Source organism: Paroedura picta, chromosome 4 (assembly GCF_049243985.1).
Source record: "Paroedura picta isolate Pp20150507F chromosome 4, Ppicta_v3.0, whole genome shotgun sequence".
NCBI classification, from domain to species: domain Eukaryota; kingdom Metazoa; phylum Chordata; class Lepidosauria; order Squamata; family Gekkonidae; genus Paroedura; species Paroedura picta.
The window spans coordinates 84,182,635-84,204,668 of NC_135372.1; the positions used below are offsets into that span (position 1 = coordinate 84,182,635).

A 22,034-nucleotide genomic window follows, 5' to 3' on the forward strand; every position below is an offset into this window, starting at 1 on the left:
AACCACTGCAGTTGGTGGAGAATGGGCCGGATGTGGGACCTCCACGGTGTTGCTGTGAGGATCCTGGCCGCTGCGTTTTGGACCAGCTGTAGTTTCCGGGTCAAGGCTAAGGGCAGGCCTGCGTAGAGCGAGTTACAGAAGTCCAGTCTAGAGGTGACCGTCGCATGGATCACTGTGGCTAGGTGTTCCGGGGCCAGGTAGGGCGCTAGTAGTTTGGCTTGGCGGAGATGGTAAAATGCCAGCCGCGCTACCTTTGTGATCTGGGCTTCCATTGTAAGGGAAGTATCCAGAATCACACCTAGGTTCCTGGCGGAGTCAGCCGTAGAGAGCTATACTCCATCCAGGGCAGGCAGGCACCCTTCCTCGCATGGGCCCTTCCTACCCAGCCACAGGACCTCCGTCTTTGAAGGATTGAGCTTCAGACGACTCTGCTTCAGCCATCTCGTCACTGCTTCCAGGCAGCTGGCTAATGCTTCTGGGGGGGAGTCAGGGCGGCCATCCATCAGGAGGAAGAGCTGGGTGTCATCGGCATATTGATGACAACCCAGCCCAAACCTCCGTACCAGTTGTGCGAGAGGGCGCATAAAGATATTGAATAGGATAGGAGAGAGGACCGCTCCTTGTGGGACTCCACAAGTAAGTTGACGACGGTCTGATGTTTTGTCTCCAATTGCAACCCTCTGTCCACGATCCCGGAGGAAGGAGATCAGCCATTGGAGGGCTGTCTCTCGTATTCCGGCATCGGTGAGGCGGCGAGCTAGAATCTCATGATCGACTGTGTCGAACGCTGCTGAGAGGTCTAGTAATATCAGCAGTGCCCACCCGCCTCGGTCCAACTGGCGACGGAGGTCATCCGTCAGGGCGACTAGCGCTGTCTCTACCCCATGGCCAGGCCGGAAGCCTGATTGGGATGGGTCTAGGACCGAAGCTTCTTCCAGGTACTCTGTTAGTTGGTTTGCGACAGCCCTTTCAATCATCTTCCCCAGAAACGCTAAATGCGAGACGGGTCGATAGTTGTTGGGCTCTCGCGGGTCTAAGGATGTTTTTTTCAGCAGTGGGCGTACCACAGCCTCTTTCAGTCCCTCTGGGAATTCTCCTGTTGTGAGAGATAGATTGATTATCTCCCGGAGGGGACCCTTTATCCTTATGTCCGCTGTTCTTAGGAGCCAGGATGGGCAAGGGTCTAGTGGGCATGTGGTTGGCCTCGCTGTTGCTAGTATCCTGTCCACTTCGGTCAGCGTGAGTCGTCTGAAGTTACTCAAGGTATTCTCCAAAGACGGCCAAGGGGCCTCTAGTTCACTTTCTGTATCTGTTGGAGGGAGGTCATGCCGGAGTGTCGAGATTTTATCCGCAAAATGACTCGCGAATGCCTCACAGCTGATATCCAATTTGCTACTGTTTTGTTGCCCTTCAGCCAGGGCAGTAAGAGACCGAACTACCTTAAACAATTGAGCCGGGCGTGAGTCTGCAGATGCGATGGTAGCCGAGTAAAAATTGCGTTTCACTGACTTCACCGCCATCTCATAGGCCTTCATCTGCATTCTATAAGATGTTCTCGAGGCTTCGTCACGAGTCTTCCTCCAAACTCGCTCTAGCCGTCTCAGTTCCCGTTTCTTGTTGCGAAGCTCCTCGGTGTACCAAGGGGCCCGCTTGAGACGGGGCCGGAGAGGGCGTCGGGGGGCTATCTCATCAATGGCAGCCAGCAGTCTGTCATGCCAGTCACTGACCAGGCCATTGAGAGGAGGCATTGGCTCCCGCAGAGCGTTCAGGAATCCAATCGGATCCATAAGTCTCCGCGGGCGAGCTAAAATTTGCTCGGCGCCCAACTGAGGTGGGAGTGGTAGCCATAGCCGAGCCTTCAGGGCATAGTGGTCTGACCATGGCACGGCAGTTGCCATGACCAGATCCACATTCAGACCTACGCCGAAAATAAGGTCCAGGGTGTGACCTGCTTGGTGGGTGGGGCCAACAACAAACTGCGAGAGCCCTAGTGTTGCCATGGTTGACACTAGGTCCTGCCCAGTTTTAGAGGACGGCAGCTCAGCATGGACATTAAAGTCCCCCAGGACTAATAGACTGGGAAACTGTAGCGTCCAGGCCGCCACCGCCTCTAGCAGGGCAGGCAGGGCATCTGGTGGTGCATTGGGCGCGCGGTACACTAACCAGATGGCCACGCTCTCGGTTGATCCCCATCCGAGGCCAACACATTCAATGCCTGGTATTGATGGCGCAGGAAGGGCCCTGAAGGAGAAAGCCTCTCGGGTCAGGATTGCCACCCCTCCTCCCCGCCCCGCTGTCCGAGACTGGTGGAGGACAGAGAACCCGGCAGGGGCTAGGTCTTTGAGGGCGACTGTTTCACCTTTCCTGGTCCAGGTTTCTGTCACGAACGCCAGGTCCAATCTTTGCTCTGCAAAATAGTTTTGCAGGGTAGTGGTTTTGTTGTTTATTGACCTGGCGTTGCACAGCACCAGTGTCAGAGGCGGGTTATTCACCTTTGCCTCCACCCTAGTGTCGCGAGGGGGCCCGTGTATGGTTGATTTCCGGGCCCCTTGGTCGCCGCCATCCGCTGTCCCTGCCTCTGCCCCTTATTGTTGGGATCCCTGACCCTTTCAGGGCCCCCGCTTTCTCTCCTTCCTCCGTTCTTTCAAACATGATGGGCTCCATGGACGCTGTTGGTTTTAGTTCTTGGTTTTGCGGTTTAGCTAGGGTTGTTGCCCGCCCTGGTTCTGTGCTTATTGCTGGTTTCTAATGTAGGTGTAGGGTTTTGTGTATCTGTGGAAGGTTGGTCCCGATCGCTATTTATAGCCTCTCAGGACTTCCCTGTTCCATTTGTGACAGTTATGTGCTATGTGTAGGATGTGTATCTGGAGGGGTAGCCCCGATCGCCTGTTGCAGCACCTCAGGGTTGCCCAGTCCAGGGTGTGTGGTGGGTGTGGTGTATGTGTGGCCTCTGTGTTATTTCATGTTGTGATTTGGGACTGGATGTTTGTGGGTTGGGTGGAATTGGGTTGGACAGTTAGCGTTGTTTGGCAAGTGGAGGGTGGGTTGTTAGGTATGGTCTGAATTAATTAGTTGTTAGAATTGGTTGATTGGGGTGGGTTTGGGTGGTTCCGTTGGTAGTTGGGTAGTTCAATTGGTTGGTGGAGTTGATTGATTTGGGGTGGCTTGGGTAGTTCAGGCGATAGTTGGGTAGTTCAATTAGTTGATAGAATTGATTGTTTGGTAGAATTGATTGTTTTGGGGTGGGTTTGGGTAGTTCAATTTTAGGATTTAGTTGATTAAATTGATGGTGGGGTTGTGGTAGATCAGTTGATGATAATTGTTCAGATGGGTAGATGGGTAAGGTGTTAATTTAATTTGGGGTCAGTCAATGGTCAGATGGGTTGTCGTTAGGTTGAGGGTTGTCTCTTTCCCTCCCTTTTAAATTTTTTTTCTCCTTTTTCTATTCCCCTCCACCACCCCTGCTCTGTCCCTCCCCCCCTCTTTTTTCCCCTCCCCTTTTCTGTGCACACCACAATGTTTCCACTTGATTCTTCTCTTAGTTTGTTTGAAGTTTTCCTCTTATTCTCCCCCTCCCCTCCGTTTTCTGTCTGTACAGTTTTTCCCGCCTAAATTCTTCCCGATTTTTTTCTTCCCGCCTAAATTCTTCCTGCTTAATTTCTAATTTCCCTCCCCTTTGAAATAGGCATCAATCTTAGTCAGCTCGGTTAGTCCGTTTGATTTCCTTTCCCCCTTCTGAGAATGTCTGTTTGTGCCTTCTTCCCTCCCCCCTGCAGATAGGATATTTGTGGCAAGTCCCCCCCCCCCAGGATTTAGTATCAATCTTATTCAGTTCGTTGGTCCGTTTGATTTCCCTTCCCCCTTCTGAGAATAATAAATGGTCCGTTTGTACCTTCTTCCCTCCCCCCTACAGATGGGATAGTTATGGCAAGTCCCGTTCCCCCCCCCCCCAGGGCTTGGTACTTCTCTTTCTTTATTGTTCTGTAGGTGAGTGTTCCTTTTCTTTCCTTCTTCTTTCTTTTCTGTTTGCTTCTTTTCCTTGTTGCTCGGCTGTAGTGCAGAGTCAGCGATGGGCAGGCAGCAGCAACAGAGGGTCAGGCTCTGTTTGATGGCAGTTGGGCATGGGTGGTGGACGTGAATCTATACTTGCAATAAATTGTGAAGGACACACTGTTGTTTTAAAAGTGAAAGCCGAGCTATCTGTTACTACTGGGGATTTCTCTTCCCTGTAACTTGATTCAATCTAGGTCTAGTTTCTTGACTTACATATACAAATTCAAGATTGAAATAAATTGGCTTCTGATCCTATTTTTATGTTAAGTGACATATACTTTTAAGGTGCATATACATTTGAGTGCTTATACTTTTAAATTTAATGCATTTGTATCTTGCCTTTCTCCCCAATGGGGAGCCAAGATGGCTTATATTGTTCTCCTGTCCTCTATTTTTATCTTCATAACTGTCTTTTAAAAACCCGAAAACACCAGTAGCAATGAATATTTGTTCATCTGATGTCTCAAGACCTTTTTTGCTGGTGTAGGAGCTGGCGCTTAATCGTTTACAAACTCTTCAAGTAAACCCCCCCCCCCCCATGGGTGCAATTTCTGTCCAAAATTACAGGCAGTGTCGAACAGGGGGCTGTATTGTGCTTGGGAACTTTAAAGACAATTGCAGAAGGGAGCTTTGTTTTACTGTTAAGCACTTCTGAACTGCTTGTGGAGGTTCTTCAGCTGGAGAAGCTTTGCTTATTCGTTGTTTTTGCCGGTTTAAGGGGGGGGGAATGGCGATCGTGTCTCCAGAAGCTCGGGGGCGAGAGCTAGGGAGGGACATTCTTTCTACTGCTATTTTGAGAATGCACATGTCTTTCGCTGGTGTGTTGCGGCTTGTGCTCAGAAGTGTAGCGATTTTTTCAGGGGGAATCCACTTTTTTGGATTTCTCCCTAAGCGCTATAAAATTCCGATTGTTGCTGGAGTTTGGCGGAAGTTTTGCAGTTTGTTTACGTTATGCGGAACGTTAAATTAATAGTGTTTACAAAAGGTAAGACTTCGGCTACATTTAAGTTGTGCGGAATGGACCTTTATATCTGTACCTAAAGAACCAAGTAACATGAGAGATCAGCATTAACAGTAATAACACATTTTAAAAGAGCATTTAAAATATTTAACATTTAGTAGCATGCAGCACTGGAAGGGTGAGTGATCAGAAATATATTACACCATGCTTAGCAATAAGTCTTCTAACAAGTTCAGTCAGTTAATTGACACCTTTTAAAAGATATCATCAAGTTGGAATTGAGTGGATATATATCATCTAACATATGTACCTGTCTTTGCTGCTTAATCTCTTTTTGATCGACTACCACTTAACTTGTCATATGTAATTATCTATTCCAGCTGGTGTTCTCTTGCAAAGAATTTAAAACTGTTTAAGATACTAACAGTTTACTCGTAAGCACAGTTGCATCCTTCTAAGACCATGACCTTCAATTAGTTTAGAAGAGTGTCACTTGGTTTAGGATTGCGCTGTATATTATGTTTATATATGTTTTCTTCTGTGTGTCCATAGATGCATGTCCTGTTATGGGAAGTCAAGTAAGTTAGCATATAGCTGCTGGACTTGAACATAAGGAATATAATGGCTCTTGTTTCTTATCTTCATGGGTTCAAGAGAGATGTGTGCTTTCAGCAGACAACACCACAGTATCTGCTGTGATAAGATTATAAGATTATCATCAATTGGAATTTAATTCAGGAATTACTGTCCCTCATTAGTACATTGCTCCCACAAAAATATAAATATAAATCATATTATATAAATCATACTATATAAATCATATTATTTAATCCCCTGTCTAAGGGGCATTGAGCTACCCCTCTTCATTTTGTCAACATCAGGGAAGACAGGTTCTGAGAGTGACAGGCTGAAGGTTACCCAATGAGTTTTATGGCTCAATGGGGAATGGGGCCTGGGTCACTCTAGCAGCTACATTGTCTTTCTAGTATGAATTGGTGCAATAATATCTCTGAGAACAATGTATATACACTGACTGCTATAGCTAAACTATAATATGATTGGCTTTACTGTTCAAGTGGAAATGATTCCTGGACTTAGCTTTGGAGTTTAGGTGAGGTTGCTATTGTGCAATCCATAAATGTGAACACCCAGTTCCAGTTCTTTCTCTAATTTCTTTTTACCTCTATAGTTGATGGCCTATTTCATTATTATTTCATTTCAGTGTCTTCATGAAAATAGAACCTAAAATAGGTGGTAGGGCAAATAAATTTGCTGATTAGATGCACCCTTTCCTTCTTGCTGTAATTAATAAATGATGAAAACTGTACTAAATTTTCAGTTATTATTGATTTTAGTTGTTTTTGGTCTGGAGACACCACCTTGCTTGGGATGGATGGAGCAAAATGGAAGTGCTGGTTTTCATCTTTTAAAAGGGGGGAGGCAGGCTGGAGCTAAGCCATAGTTATTAGGTTCTCACATACGATATCTACTTGCCTGCCAACTATGTATTTCCCCCCTATTGTTATGCTACCCCCACTGAAAAGGAAAGGCAATTTTACATTTGTATACAAATTATTTCTGAAAATAATATTTCTTCCATGTACATTTTAAAAAGGGTCACTTTACATTTAGGTCAATCTTAATTTTGTTTAAATACAGAACTAATCTCCCTGTCCCCTTCCTGATAACCGTCTTGTTCATCAGTGCTCAGCTCTCAATGATATTCTACTCCCTAAGAGCAAATATTATTGACATTTCCAGGAGAATGACATACACAGTGTCACAGAATCACTTGTGTGGGTGTAAGGTGCATAGCACAGCAGAACATACATTTACCTTTTCACAAGAAGGAGTAATGATTTTGCATGATTCCATCTTTTTGCTGATCCTCATTACATTTTGTCTAAAAGGCTTCCTCAACGCCAGCATCAATGAGCTGTCTCTGAAAACATCTTGTATTTAGCTTTTGGCTCATTCAAAGATTAGGGATCATATGAGATTAGGGATCATATTAGCAATACAAATTGGGAGGACGAGCTGCACTGAAGAAGAGGACAAGGATGAAATCTCCCAATTTTCTACCAGCTCTGCTTTACAGCTTCTCTTATCCCAAAATTGTCCTTCAGTCTGCATTGTTGACTGATTCTGGGTAACAAATTTCCTGAAACTAGAAAGGATTGGTAGGGGGAGGGGGAAATAGGGAAGGTCCACAGTGGTCTGTGTCTTCCTTGATGGCTCATAGGGTCCAGCTCAGTGTGTTCAACGTAGCTTACTCATGAAGCACTTAGTGGACATACACCTACTATGATATCCTAAGTCAGATCATTGGCCTACCAAGATTAGTATTGTCTACTCTGGCAGCGTCTTTCCAGCTTTCAGGTAGAAGTATTTTATATCACATACTATCTGATTATTTTTTAATGGGGGAACTCAAACCTTCTGCATTCAAAGAAGACGCGCTACCATCAAATGACAGTGCTCCTCATTGTTTGATTAATTGCCTGTTTTTTATTTTTAATAAATTGATTACCTTCTAATATCTTTATAAATTTGCACATGCATACAATAAAGGACCAGAAGCGGAATTCCTCTTCTAAAATACTAATCTATAATTTTTGTAACAACAACCATTAAAACATAATGATTTATGATTAATCAATGAAAAGTGTTTAGGTAATCCACTTGTTTAATAAATTGAACATTGTGGCCTAAAATAAACTCAATGACCTTAAGTACTCTTTGCTTTGATTCTATAGTGTCAGCTTTGTAACTGGTACATTTCCATAGTGGTAAAATTCCCACACTGGCCCAATTAGGGTTGGGCACTTTGGCATCCAAAGCAGCCAACGCCGCAACGTGGGGTGGGAGGCGCTGGTGTCGGCGCCTCTCCTCCCCCCCCCTCGGCACTGGCTGCTTAGGGCGCAAATGGCCACTTTGGATACCAAAGTGCCCAACCCTAGGCCCAATGTCATCAGATCATGGAAGCTAAGCAGGGTCAGCCCAGGTTAGCTCTTATATGGGAGACCATCAAGGAAGTTCCTACACAGAGTAAGGCAATGGAAACCACATGGGACATCATAAGTCAGCTGCAATTTGATAGCCAAAAACAAAACCTCTAAATAGATGCTTTAGCAGAGGAACTGGCAGTAAGGCACCAAAAAAGCAAAATAGTGTTTTCATCTTGATTGTGAGTCCAGTTCATGTTTTGCCAAACAGACTCCTGAAATGACATTTACTGAAACTGGGCAAGTTTTCTCTTCCCTTTCCAAGTAGAATCAATTTGCCTTTCTCTTCCCTTTGGCCAGCTGTCCTCCAACAGTGTGTTACTGAAGGATTTATTCATCATTTACAAAAATAAGCTTTTGATTTTTATTAATTTTTCATAAGGAACTGATGGCAGAAACTGTGGGAAATATAGTTCCCTAAAATGTTACAGGCATTATTTTGTTGTTGTTCTTAGCTAAAGTGAGATTTTGAAATGTTGAAATAGTACTTTACCATCCCCTCCCCATGCAAGATATTTCACATACTGTTTCTTTTCTTTCTTTGAATTTGTTGTCCTGCTCGTATAACAAAGTCTCTCTCCAGATATACAGAGTGCAAGCATACACAATGATAATCCTTTATGGATTAATTTAGGAAGTAATCCCTTTTTGAAATAATTCCTATGACAGGATGATAGTTGATCTTGTCAATGTCCATTAAACAAGCAAGCATGGCTCATTTATCAACATTCTTTCTGACTGCTTCAGGAGAAGAGGTTATTGAATAATTGCATTGGTCAGCCATGTGCTCATTTGCTGTGTTAGATACATGTTGTGAAGCAAACTATATATAAGACTGGCTTTAGTAATTTTTAAAAAACCTTTGTTTTTCCAAGTAGTGGGGTGAAAGTAAAAAGTCACCTGAGTTTAATAGGTCTGCTGAGCACTGAATATTGAAGTATTAGTATTACAATAAGTTTTTGTAGTGGTGTATAGGAACACAGGCCCTGGTCTCCATTCTGACATATTGTACAGTTTACAGTTGGTCAAAGGGAATGTGGTTTCAGTAGAAGAAAAGCAGAGAGCCGCTTTGATTAAATCATGAATTTTGTGAACAGATTCTGTTGCAGATAACGAAGAGCTTAGATATGGCTATTCATTCTAATGTTGGCTAGAAATGTGTTAGATAGCAACAAAACAGTTCCATTTAGTGGTAGTCTTAAAATGTTGTTACTATTTCTTTCTAATGGAGGGAGCAGATCCACATACACGAGTTTTTTCAGGTTAGCACAACTTTGCATTCTAGTATGGAGTTTTAATCTTTTACCATAGAGACATCATTTTGAAAACATTGCATTTCATATTTGAGTTGGTTGATTCAAAACTGGGTCATTCCACTTGACCTGGAGTACAATACTAGTTCCAAACTCCAAACAAATCTATGGGAATACAGTTATTTTCTTTAATAGCATACTAATTGGCAGGCCAATTACTCTGTTCATCTGTGCACAGAAAATATACTGCAACCAGTAATTCCATTTCCAGAAGTCATTCTCAGAGGTAACATTACAGTGGTCTTGTTTTCTTCCAGCCTAGCAACACGGTCCAACGCCTCAATAGTAGCATAGGTCAATTAGTGGACAAATTAAGCAATTATTAGCCACTAACAAGGGTGACTGGCCTCATTAGTCTTCCTGTTTACCAGCACAGTGTTATTTTAATACAAGGACCCAACAAATAAATTAGGGCATCTGTTGTATTGCAGTGTCTGCCTTCAAGTAAATTATGTGAAACAGACCAAGTTTCAGCTTGTTTCTTAATCTGAACATAATGAAATTCTAGATGTCTCTTGTTGATTGTAAAAGATGTGAATTTTAGTTTGCATTGATTTATTAACCTGAGGAACACGTTTCTTAGGTTTTAAAAAGTCATGTATTTTTATTTTAAACTTCATTGATCTGGAGGTCATCATTTTGATGTGAAGGAAAGCGTCTGAGGTAATTTTATTGATTGGCTGAGTCTTCATAGTGATTTTATTGTGAGGTGTGCACACACATATAAGGCAAGATATATTTGCATTTACTTTATGATCTATGCAAACCTTTATATCCTGGTTTTAGAGCTGAGATTTGCCTTTGAATCTTGCTGTAAACATTTAAAACTAGCCTGTTACACAGTTCAAAAACTTTTTTCTTTATTATTTTCAACTTTCTTCAAACTGTTTGCTGCACAGTTTTCAAAGATCTCTCAGTATTCTCTTTGGTAGTTTATGGGCAGGATTGGTCGATGTTGTTCTTCTGTATAGTGCCTAGCACTTCTAGAAATAATACATCTAGATAATGACGATATATTTCTTGTATATTGGAGGGGCTAACACGAGAAAGAATAAGGACTCTGACAGTTGAATAATGAGCCAAAAATCTCAGATTCCCTGGCATCTGCAGCTAAAAGACCTCATTGTTCCTTTTCTGAGATCTCAAAGTAGACCATGCTGTTAGGGAGGTCAATGGTCTGAATTAGTAATCTACTATAGCTAAAGTTATATGCAGGTAAATCAATTCAGGTAGGGGATGTGGCCCCACCAGCCCCACCCAACCAATACAGAATTGTCAAGGTGTGATCATGGAGTATACTCACGTTAGAAGTGCACATGTGTTGACTGCATCCTCATGATCAGAAACATGAGGGAAAGCTGCATTCACATTAAGGCCTATGGCCTATGGCTGAGCACTTCCTATACATGAAGACTGTGTTCAAGAGCAATTGGTTCTGTGGAGTTGGGAGTAAGATTAGCATTACTCATGTCTCCTCCCCACTTTCATGCACTGATTTCAATGTGACATAGTATAGCTAGATGTCATTAGATCTCAGATGCTATGTTGGATCAGTACTTGGACCACTTAGGAAGACAGTGGCCCGGGCGGTGGGGAAACACTGCAGTCCAGGGGGGGGAGACCTTCCCCGTTGCCCAGGCAGCGTGGCCACCAGCTCAAAGAGCCGGCGACCACGCTGCCCAGGCGGCTGGGAAATGCTGGAGCCTGGGGGGGGGAGCCCTCGCAACTCACCCCTCCTTCCCCCTCTGCCCTGTCCCCTTGGTCTCCTTTCTCCCCTTCTCTCTCTCTTTCACTTTCTCTCCCTCTCCCCCTCCCTTTCTCTATGCCTACCTGCCTGCCTACCTTCCCTCCTTGCTTCCTTCCTTCCCTCCCTACCTCCCTCCCAGGGGGGGCCCTCCCGCACCCACCCACTGCCCGCTAGAGCTCGCTGTATTTTTCTTACAGTGGGCTTAATTTCTAGTGCACATATAATTTCTGTGGAGGTATAATATGTAGGACAATTGCACAACTTAATATGTTAAACAACTTCATGGGAATTCTCTTTATGTTCAGCCAGGAAATGTAGTCAATTTATCTTCACATTTCTCAATGAGATCTTATGGGGAGGGAATGGAAACTGTTTTTTTAATGGCATAGATGGACAGAATTGGAAAGAAAAATGGCAGCAATCTGTGAGTATTTTCTTGTGTAAATTGGCGGCAGTACCATACCATGTACTTTCACAGAATTTGCTTTGGGCTTTATTTTCCCCTTCCATTTTTGCCACTGTCTTAACCTACTTGCCACTGTCTTAACCTATTGATTTTGAAAGCATAAGATTATGATTCCCAAACTGATCAGTTTTGAAGTAATGTTAAGTTAAGCACATTTAAAACATCAGTTGATATAACTGTACCATATGTCAATGAAAAGTATTCAATGTGCTTTTATGATGGCATATTAGTTTAACACAAGGTTTTGAAATCCTCCAGACAGATCATAGATTGCAGCACACCAGACCATTTTGCTCAGCACTTAAGGTCCCAAGGACCAAGGCAATCCCCTGGGACATTGGCAGCAATGCTAGGGCTCAGTGTGCTCCTAGTATGCCAGATTGGTGTAGTGGTTAGGAGTACCAGTTTGGTGTAGTGGTTAGGAGTGCGGACTTCTAATCTGGCATGCCAGGTTCGATTACGCGCTCCCCCACATGCAACCAGCTGGGTGACCTTGGGCTCGCCACGGCACTGATAGAACTGTTCTGACCAAGCAGTGATATCAGGGCTCTCTCAGCTTCACCCACCCCACAGGGTGTCTCTTGTGGGGAGAGGAATGGGAAGGTGACTGTAAACCACTTTGAGCCTCCTTCAGGTTGGTAAAAGCGGCATATAAGAACCAACTCCTTCTTCAGATCAAGTACAGTCCTCACATCTGCCTCTCAGTTTGCTCACTAGCACATTACCATGAGCACAAGTAGACATTGTAAGGTTTAGGAAAGGCTACCTACCCACATTTAACTATTTTGTAAAGGAAAAGAGGGAAAAGGCGTCCACACAGTTGGTTAGCCTGGGTGGGGGTTTAGTATCCCATATGCCCTAAAGAAGTCCATCTGGTCTTGACCAGGGCCAGAGCATTCTCTGTTCTGGCCCCTACCTGGTGGAACGAGCTCCCAGAAGAGATCAGGGCCCTGACGGAGCTTAAACAGTTCCGCAGGGCCTGCAAAAAGGAGCTCCTCCACCAGGCATTTGGCTGAGACCAGACGTAATCAACAGCGACCAAGGGCCCCTGCTCCCCCCCACCCCCCCTCAGAATTCAATAAATAAACCACCCGCCTCAGAATCCCAGCAATAAGCCCTGGACCTGTTTGTAGTACTATATTGTTATACCGTTATATTGTGCTGTTATTTTGGTTACAATTATTAGTTATCAGTTATACATGTTACAGACTGTTTTATGTATTGTTCTCTGTTATGATGTAAACCGCCCTGAGCCTCCGGGGAGGGCGGTATATAAGTATGATAAATAAATAAATAAATAAAAATAATAAATATGAATAGTGTTTATTTCTTCCATCTTAGCTCTAGATGTCTGTTATGATTATAATGTTATATAGAACACCTAACAATATTTATATTGTACATATTATCAAATAATATTTCATTTTTAACGACATCAAAGATATTTTGTAAAAACTGTTATATAATAATTAAAAATTAGCATTTTCCTCGTTTCTCCTAGGTATAATTGATTTTCTTGTTAGCCCACATCCAGTTGCCATAGTACTGCGAGATCATCTGGTCTTCAAGATAGCACCAATGCTTAATCCAGATGGAGTTTATCTTGGCAATTACAGGTATGGCATCTAGTTTGGGGTTGTGAATATTTGCTTGTTTTGCACTATACAGATTCTGCATGTGAGTTATTTTCTGTTATAACTAGCTGAGCCTTTTCATATGCAAATTCTAAAAAAAATAAGACTGAGACACATAAATATAGTCTTTTTCAGATGTTGTGCATGTGTACAATGAACATATATGCATCTGGGGAGATTGTAGAGTTGAGCACTGCCCCATCCTATATGTGTTCATTGGTACTGGTGTTAGGTACCCTGTGTACAATTAGAAGACTTGGTATCCAGAATACTTTTATGAGACATGTCCTAGTATTACCAAAAAGGGCCTCAGCCGCTTTGATGAGGGCAGAGCTTTGACTACTCTCTTTCAGGGCTCGCAGACGTCTAGGTCTAGAAAAATGGTGGAAGAGAAATATATTTACTACAGATTCTTTTATTCATCAGATCTTTAATTCTGCTATAGAAGCTAAGGGTCTGCTTTTGGCAATATTAGTTTGTTACATTGTGCCAGATGATTTAATAGTAGAACTAGGAAATTATAAAGACCTAAGATAGTGGGTTTTCCTTCAAGATGCAAAAATAGATTTTTAATTGTGCAGTCAAGATGTGCTCCATGGTTTAAGACCTTTAAAAATATCACTGTAGTGCCCTGTATCTGGTCAACATCAATGCAAGTAAGCTAAGGTTGGCTTTTTTAGCACTAAGATTTCAGATAATGCCTTTATTTGTTTTAGCTGGGAGATATGCCCAAATACCTCTTTGACAACATCACTGTATCTGCAGGAATCCAATAATTGAAGATCTTCCACATTATCTATTGGACTGCTCACTTTATACAGATCCTAGCTGATAATCATGATAGCTTGGTGAATGTCTCAAAGCTATTTATTCTATTATGTATTTGACCTTGTGACGGCCTATGGCAGGCTTTCTTAATCAGTGTTTTGTGAAACCCTGTGGTTTCTTGACAGCCTTGGAAGGGCTTCCTGAATAGGTGGGAGTTAATTAATTTTGAATTTAAAATTTTTTGTTAAACAATTGTCAGATGATATGATCCTATGTTGACCCGCCTCACCCTCCCAAAATGGCTAATGATGGGCCTGAATGGGGTGGGAAGGGGAAGGACCCTGAGTGGGTGTGTACACAGCTATGCTTCCCAATCATATTCTGCATGATTGTAGCACTTCTGGGGTTTCTTGAAGCCTGAAGAATGGTTCAGGGGTTTCTCAACTGTAAAAAAGTTGAGAAAGGCTGGCCTATGACCTAGTGCAATAAAGTTAACTACTTTATTGGAAAAGCAGGATTCCTAATTATAAGATTGAAAGCATATTTGATGCAAAAGATGTTGTCATGGCTGCATTCTGAAACAGGACAGGTTTGGAAGAATATGAAGCACAGGCTCCATTGTAGATGTAGAATAGATGAATGATTAGAGGTGAGAGGGGCCCATTCCCCAAAAGATCATTGTGCTGCTCTAATTAGATTGGAGTGGGGACAGAATACTCTTTGCAGTTATGAACCAAACTTCTTTTTGTCATACATTTGGGATTTTTTGTTCAGGATTATGATCATCACAACTGGGAACCCTCGAGAATTTGTGGGAGGCATCTCAGTCCCCCTTCCCCCAGTACCCAGTACCCCTACAAATACCAGTTTGGGTGATCTCTGGCCCCCCACCTGGAGATCCGCAACCCAGGTTCCCATGGAGGAAATGGCTGCTTTGGAGGGTGCAGACTATGGCATTGTACCCCTACCCTCCTCAAACCCCACCCTCCCCAGACTTCACCTTCCAAATATCTTCCTTTCCTGGAATTGGCAACATTACTTCTTTCCCACTGAAAAGCACCCCTGTTTTAAGCTTTCCCTCCCCATCCCCAGGAGTCTCTCTCTGGGAAAATGATGGAACAGTTTTCCAAGCTAAGCTTAGAGGAACAGAAACAGTTCTACTTGGTGCTTGAGGCAACTAGCTAATTCTACTCCACACCACAGGTGGTTTGCTTTCTTGCTTGCTTGCTTTTTTATTTTTAGGTATTTATACCCATTTTTCTCCCCAATGGAGACCCAAAGCAGCTGGCAACATCATTGTCCCCTACTTCATTTTATCCTCACAACAACAACCCTGTGAAGTAGCTTAAGCTGAGAGAGAATGTCTGGCTCAAGGTCATTCACAGAATCTATCGAGCAAAGTAGGAATTTGAACCCGGGCCTCCCAGATTGTGGTTTGGCATTCTTAACTACTATACCATTCTGACCCTTTAATTAAGGGAAAAATCAATTTTTATAATCAAATTGGCTACTTACCAGCCTGGCGATAGGGCTAGCTACATACTAGTTCCTTTATTAAAAATATACTATGCAACCAATTAATGTATAGAATCAAAGAGTGGGATCTTTTCATATTAATGCACTACTGGACATAAAACAAGCATCATAATCTTTTGGACCTGCCTTTTAACAGAAGTAGGCTGTTAGAGCTCTATGAATGTATTACTTAGAACAACTTTTAGTGCTTCTGATATTGCAATAGGAATAATAACAATAATCAAAATTCCTTCTGTTATTCATGTATATTGTCTGCTTTGTTTGATCTAAATACACAAAATAGAGGTCAGGGTTAGCAAAGATAATGAGAAATAATACCTGTAGCAACAATAACTGTCACATGTCCACAACCCTATGCTCAAGATGGAACAAAAGAGTTGTGATTTTGCTGGAATTCCCCAATAACAGCAAACTTTATATTCTGCAAGACATCAGCTTAATAATAACACAGCTGTAAACAGTTACTGCTTGGGGCACCATGCCAGCTGTTGAGATGGTTGTTTATGGCAGCAAAATAGGAGACATTAATGGGAGAAAATTTGTGGACTTCACTGGCCCATTTGATGGTATTCTCTGAAGCTGCATGCCAGTAAACAAAATGTCTATATTTATGATGAGAGTGCTTCTACAAATACCTGTTTGGTGAGCAAACACAGTGAGTGTGTGACTTAAAAGAAAAAAGATTTCTACCAAGCAATAATATTCCTGAATATTCCCCACCCCAGGCTGTTCAGGATAATCATAAAATAAAGAATATGGAACAAAAACATGTTCAGTTCTGTCTCAAAGTCTTGTAAAGCCTCTCCCTGTGGGGAGGCATTTCTCCCCCCCCCCCGGGGGCAGCAGCTGAAAACCCCATTCCACAAGTCTCCATGAATCTCAGCTCAGAAAAATATGAGGTTTGAACAGGAAACCTTTACCATCTGACTGCTCCTGCTCAGAATGGACAATAAAATCCTTCAGGTACTTGGAACTAAGTTGTTTAGGGTTTAAAGGTCAATACAGCAGTTTGATTGAGTCCAGCAGCAAACTGGACTCATACTGGTTTGATAAGGTCATTACAACATTAAGGAATCTAATTTCTGTATTTTGTCCTAGCTGAAGCTTCCAAACTGCCCTCAGGTGCTGCCCCGTGCAGAGCATGTTGCAGTAAACTGGATGTTACTAAGGCATGTGTGACTGTGGTCAGATAATATATCTGATGTGTACAGAGCATACATACCACAGTCAATACCCCCTTAGCTCTTTATTGGGAAAAAAACAGTTCAGTCAGATGTCATGGCTTTTAGATAGAATTTAACCATAACTGATGTTTATTTAATCACTTTTAGTCAGCACTAATTGCAGGTGCCATATGAGGAGCAATAACAAAATTGAAATTAATCATAGAATCACAGAGTTGGAAGGGGCCATACAGGCCATCTAGTCCAACCCCCTGCTCAATGCAGGATCAGCCCTAAGCATCCTAAAGCATCCAAGAAAAGTGTGTATCCAACCTTTGCTTGAAGACTGCCAGTGATTAAACAGGTTTTACAATTGTAAACATTTAAGGTCCACCATTAGAAAATAATGTCCCTTTAACATTTAAAGCAGCCGTCTGCAACCTTTTTTGCGTTGTGGACTGCTGCCGATGGGTGGGGGGAGAGGGCGACCCAGGTCCCCGCGCATGCATGGCAGCCCCTGTGCAAACGCGCGTGCGTTGACCAGTCATGCATGTGTGTTTGTGCCTAGCGGGGCCGTAAATGCGCACGTGCGTCATGCGTGGGCCTGCCACGCATGCACATTTGCGCTCCCAGCGGGGACACAAACGTGCATGTGTGGCAGCTCTGCACATGTGCAAAACTGCCACACATGTTCTTTTGTGGCCCTGCAGGGCGCAAACGCACATGCGTGACAGGTCCGTGCATGCATGTTTGCACCGGCAGCATGCTGGTGGCCACGCTTCCCTCTCCCCCCCCCTCCCGCAGCAAGAAGCTTGCCAGGCCGCAAACTAATCGGCCGCTTTGCTCTCCAGGCTGAACATACCAAGCTCCCCTAACCTTTCCTCATATGTCTTGGTCTCCCAACCCCTCACCGTCTTTATTGCCCTCCAGATAACAGCAAGGGGGAAATAAATGCTTATATGATGCAGTGTACAATTGTATTATGGTTATTAAAATGGATTTTATTTTGCCATTTTAGGTGATAAACAGGTGAGTTAAAGAATCCAACCAGAATTACAGTGCTGGCCACACATTATTTTGAAAAATCAGCAGATTTATGATCAAACTGATAAATGCCATCTCTCTGTAAAGCACTCAAAATTCTTCCATAACCTTTGATGGCTAAGAACTTTTGATCAAGATGCTCTCAGATTTCTCCCTTCAGTATTTCCTAGCAGTTTGGCATTAACACCTTCTGGATTGGTTATAGTATCTATAGCAAATCCCAGGAAGCACAGCACAGTTGTCTTGATTTAAAAGCTGAATATCCTGGGGCTTGGGCTGAACTTTCCTTTATCTAGAGCTTGCTCTAAACTTGTCACCATGCAGCTGAACGACCAAACTCTGTTCCTGCAGGCATGACGGATATAATGGTGCCTTCTTCAGTTTAGATTACTTCCAATTTGTCATTCTCACCTTGCCAAGATGATGGCACAGGAAAGAATGTGTTTTTAATGGTGGCAGCTCTTTGTTGAAACACCATTGCAGTGACAAGGGAATAGCAAAAGATGCCTACACTGCTGCTGAAAGCTAGTGGGTGTCTATGAATCAGCACCTCAGCTAGTGCTCTACACCCTTCGTTATTGCTTCCTCTTATGTGCTGTGACAGTGACCCACATTGGGCAAGTAAATTGTACATGTTAATTACAACATACAGACCTGTCACATGTCAAACCTGAAATATTTTCAGAGTCTCTCAACCTATGCCTGTCTACTTGTATAGTACTCAGGGACAATTGCAGTCAAGGAAGCTGAGCACTATTTTTTAAAGACACACAACTTTGTAAAAGTCTTCCTGCTCTACTTGGTACTTTCTCATGGGGTATCTGATGATCCAGCTGACATTTAAGGCATGGCTGGCCATTTTAAAATAGAAAAAAAAACATTTTGGTGGCAGCCCCCATGTGTTCCAGATACTAGTGGTGGAGGTAGACTTGCAGGTGGGTGCAATGGTCAGTTTTGCAAACCCCCACACAATGAATTTTCTGTTTCACAACATTGCAATTTATTTTTAACTAACTGTAATCCAACATACAATGTGGAATATACAGATATGAAGTTTCAAAACAGAAAAAAATAGTTAGATCCTACACACAAAGTACAATTCCCATCTAGTCAGGAGAAAAAATGTCCTGTCCCTTTAACAGAGGTTTAAAATGTGGAAATAGGCAGAGATAAATATAACTTGGTAAATAACAGTCCATTGTTGTTGTTATTAGGTGCGAAGTCGTGTCCGACCCATCGCAACCCCATGGACAGTGATCCTCCAGGCCTTCCTGTCCTCTACCATTCCCCGAAGTCCATTTAAGCTCCCACCAACTGCTTCAGTGACTCCATCCAGCCACCTCATTCTCTGTTGTCCCCTTCTTCTTTTGGCCATAATCACTCCCAGCATTAGGCTCTTCTCCAGGGAGTCCTTCCTTCTCATGAGGTGGCCAACAGTCCATTACATCTCTATTATTAAGCTTCTGAGTACAAGGGTGCTTAAAGATGTGACTCTTTCCTATCTTGAGACCTCTGAAAAGCCGGTACTTGAATTCATGGGCATAATGACATAGGGCATGAGAAGAAGGGCATTGAGTGATGGTCGCAGTTCCCTCTCATGCAGGTAGAACTTCTTATATCAATCTAAGGGGAAGGATAAGGATGGGGGATACCACCTAATTCCTCCACATAACAGCAGCCCATATGCCCTATTTCATTTGTCGGTGGTACTCCTGTGACTTTGCTCATCAGCTTTTTGTAAGTCTCAGGAGGCTGTTGAGATTAGGATGTAGGAATGATGGGTGTCTATGAACATCCTTGTACCCACAGTTCATAGGATCCATTTGGAACTTGGTTTAATTAATTTTTCACAGGTTGGGGTAAAAAAAAACCCTATTTGTCAAAGTTTAAGGTATTACCCAGACCTTCAAGGGAGACTCTGCAGTGGAAGGCAACAGAAACATACCTCTGCTTATCACTTGCCTTGAAAGCCCCTTTCTGGGGTTTGCCATAAATCTTTATGACTTATATGTACACATAAGGTATCGATACTTTTTTTATGGACAATGAAAAACAAAATCAATGCCAATCCTCTATGGGAGATAAGCCAATAAATACATACTTAAAACTTTCAAACACAAAGTAGTATGGCTACCAGTGACTCAAAGATTTGCCTTTCTGAAGACCATTTTACAAAGAATACTGTCCCCAGTGGATGCTGTCCAACCTGAAGCCATCACTCAATGCATAAACAAAGGCCCAATCTTCTCCCTTCCCTGTTGACAGTGAACTGAGATTATACCAAGACCTGCTAGGGAGAAATAACAAGGAGACAGTCATGTTGTTTACATGTGGAAGAAACACAGTTCTTACATGAGGAATCTGCAAGAGGGATTGCAGAGAGAAAAAACTTCTGTGGAGTTAAGAACCTTTTGGTTCTTTCTGAGTCACTGCTCCCCTTTTATCTCCTCTTCTCATGCTCCCGGGGGAGTGTACTTTCTCCTCCTTTGCACTCTGGTAGAGACAGTGAATGCTGATGAGAGAAAGCCCTGCCAGGGGGATGCTCCAGGCAGTCATTTGCTAGGCCTATTCTTAGGAAGTTCTCAGTGTGCCCAATTAGTCAGGGCTGTTTTTTGGGAAACAATGGGGAGCCAGTGCTAACAAATTCAGTCACACCCACTCCATTGTAGAGAGGAACGCCATGAAGTGCCTCTTGGAGTGTAGTTTTGCTTCTATTGTCTGGAGTTTTTAACATTTTAGTTGCAGTTTTGTTATTCTAGAAAGAGCAAAAGGGTTTTATTTCTACTTTCAAATGGAATAATACAAGGAACTATTAGAATAATATATTGAACACTTTAGCACAGTGCAGAAAATTTCTATTCTTGTAACCATGGCTAAGAAACTGAGAACATACTATGAATGGCTTGTGTACCCTTCCTCTCATTTTCCTGCATGAATTCGCTCTTCCCTTCCTATTTCAAAGCAATTGTGATTAGCTGTACAGGCATACTATGAAAATTAGGCATTTTGCAAATTTCAAGTTGAATCTAATCACCAGGCAAACTTATCTTGATTAACATCCCTTGTTTAGACACAGGGTGAACTCCAGATCAGATCATTTCAGTGGTCAGTGTGAAAACTGCTATCAAGCAGCATTGCACATGTGCATTAACTCATTTACAGGGCCCTACTATTGCAGTTTCAGCACATGTTTTCAGTGTCTTGCTGCGGTCACCAGTACATTTTAATTTTTTTAATGGCTCTGTTATGTCATGATACCCTTACACTATTGGTCAATAGTCCTGATGCCATGATATAATAGTGTGAATTGAGTCAAGCTGAATCAAAAAGGTGAAGATATAGAGGAGGAGGAGATAGACTCATGAATATGCTGAGCAGACACCCAAGGCACACAGAGACATCTAAGCTCTAAGTTTCGGTTCCATTTTTTCCCTTTTAATAGTATGCCTTTAACGATGTGTTGTGGCAGATGAGTGGTGGGGTTGCTGTAACAAAGCACTGTAATTGTATAAGACAGCAGCTTTATCTGTCTCTCTGTCTGTCTAATGGATCTTTATTGCACGATGGCTGTCACACCAGGCTGCAGCCTGGCATTTGCCCCGGCTCTTCCTGCTCCTGCATGGTTATCAGTTGCACCTTGTCTGCCCAGGATTTGTGCTCCTGCCCAGAAGCGGAGTGGTTCCACTGTGGTGTGGAATGGCGGGGGCCTTTTTTGTTGTTGTTGTTTATGAACATGGTATTGCACTGGGACACAATTCTATGTTCCTAAACAGAAAAGAAAATGCCCCAGGCGGCTTCACCACACTTCCCTTCAGTCAGACTTTGTCATTTCCAGAAGAGGACATTTTGCAATTATCTGTCTGAAAATGTCCTGATCCAGTCCAATTTAGTTCACTCATCCTCAGGACTGCAGTTTTTAAATGTTTAGTTTCTTGTCTTATTACTAGCGTCAAAGCCCATTTAAAATAAATGGGCTTTGAAAGGGGACGGGGAACAGGGGGGGGGGAAGGAGGGGGTGAGGCGAAGGGTCCGTTGGTCCAGTGATGGGGGGGGCGACCGGGGGGGAGGCAGGGAAAGTGTTCCACGTGGACGTGGAGGGGAGGAAGCGGGGGCAGAGTTGGGGACGGCGCAGGAGGCTTCTGCCCTCCATCTTCACAGCCCCTGTCGTCACAAAAGAGGGGGAATAGTTGGCAAAGCTCAGGCTGGTGTAGCACACACAGAGTTGCTGTGTTTTGAGTGGCAGCTTCCGGAGTGGCACCTTGCGGAGGCAAAGCTGCCTTGGGTACTTTTCATGAGACTCTCAGGTAGCCACAAAAGATGTGTATGTGTGTGCACACATTATGT

General features: G+C 43.2%; 1 protein-coding gene across 2 annotated transcripts in view; it reads left to right on the top strand.

Moving 5' to 3' along the window:
- BEND5 (BEN domain containing 5) overlaps window positions 1–22,034 on the top strand; it is a 1,107,701-nt gene that overhangs the window by 837,935 nt on the left and 247,732 nt on the right. For both annotated transcript variants that reach the window (XM_077333807.1, XM_077333806.1), the window contains exon 8: window positions 13,047–13,161. In XM_077333807.1, the coding sequence (XP_077189922.1) occupies window positions 13,047–13,161 (115 nt within the window). The remainder of the gene's footprint in view (window positions 1–13,046; window positions 13,162–22,034) is intronic.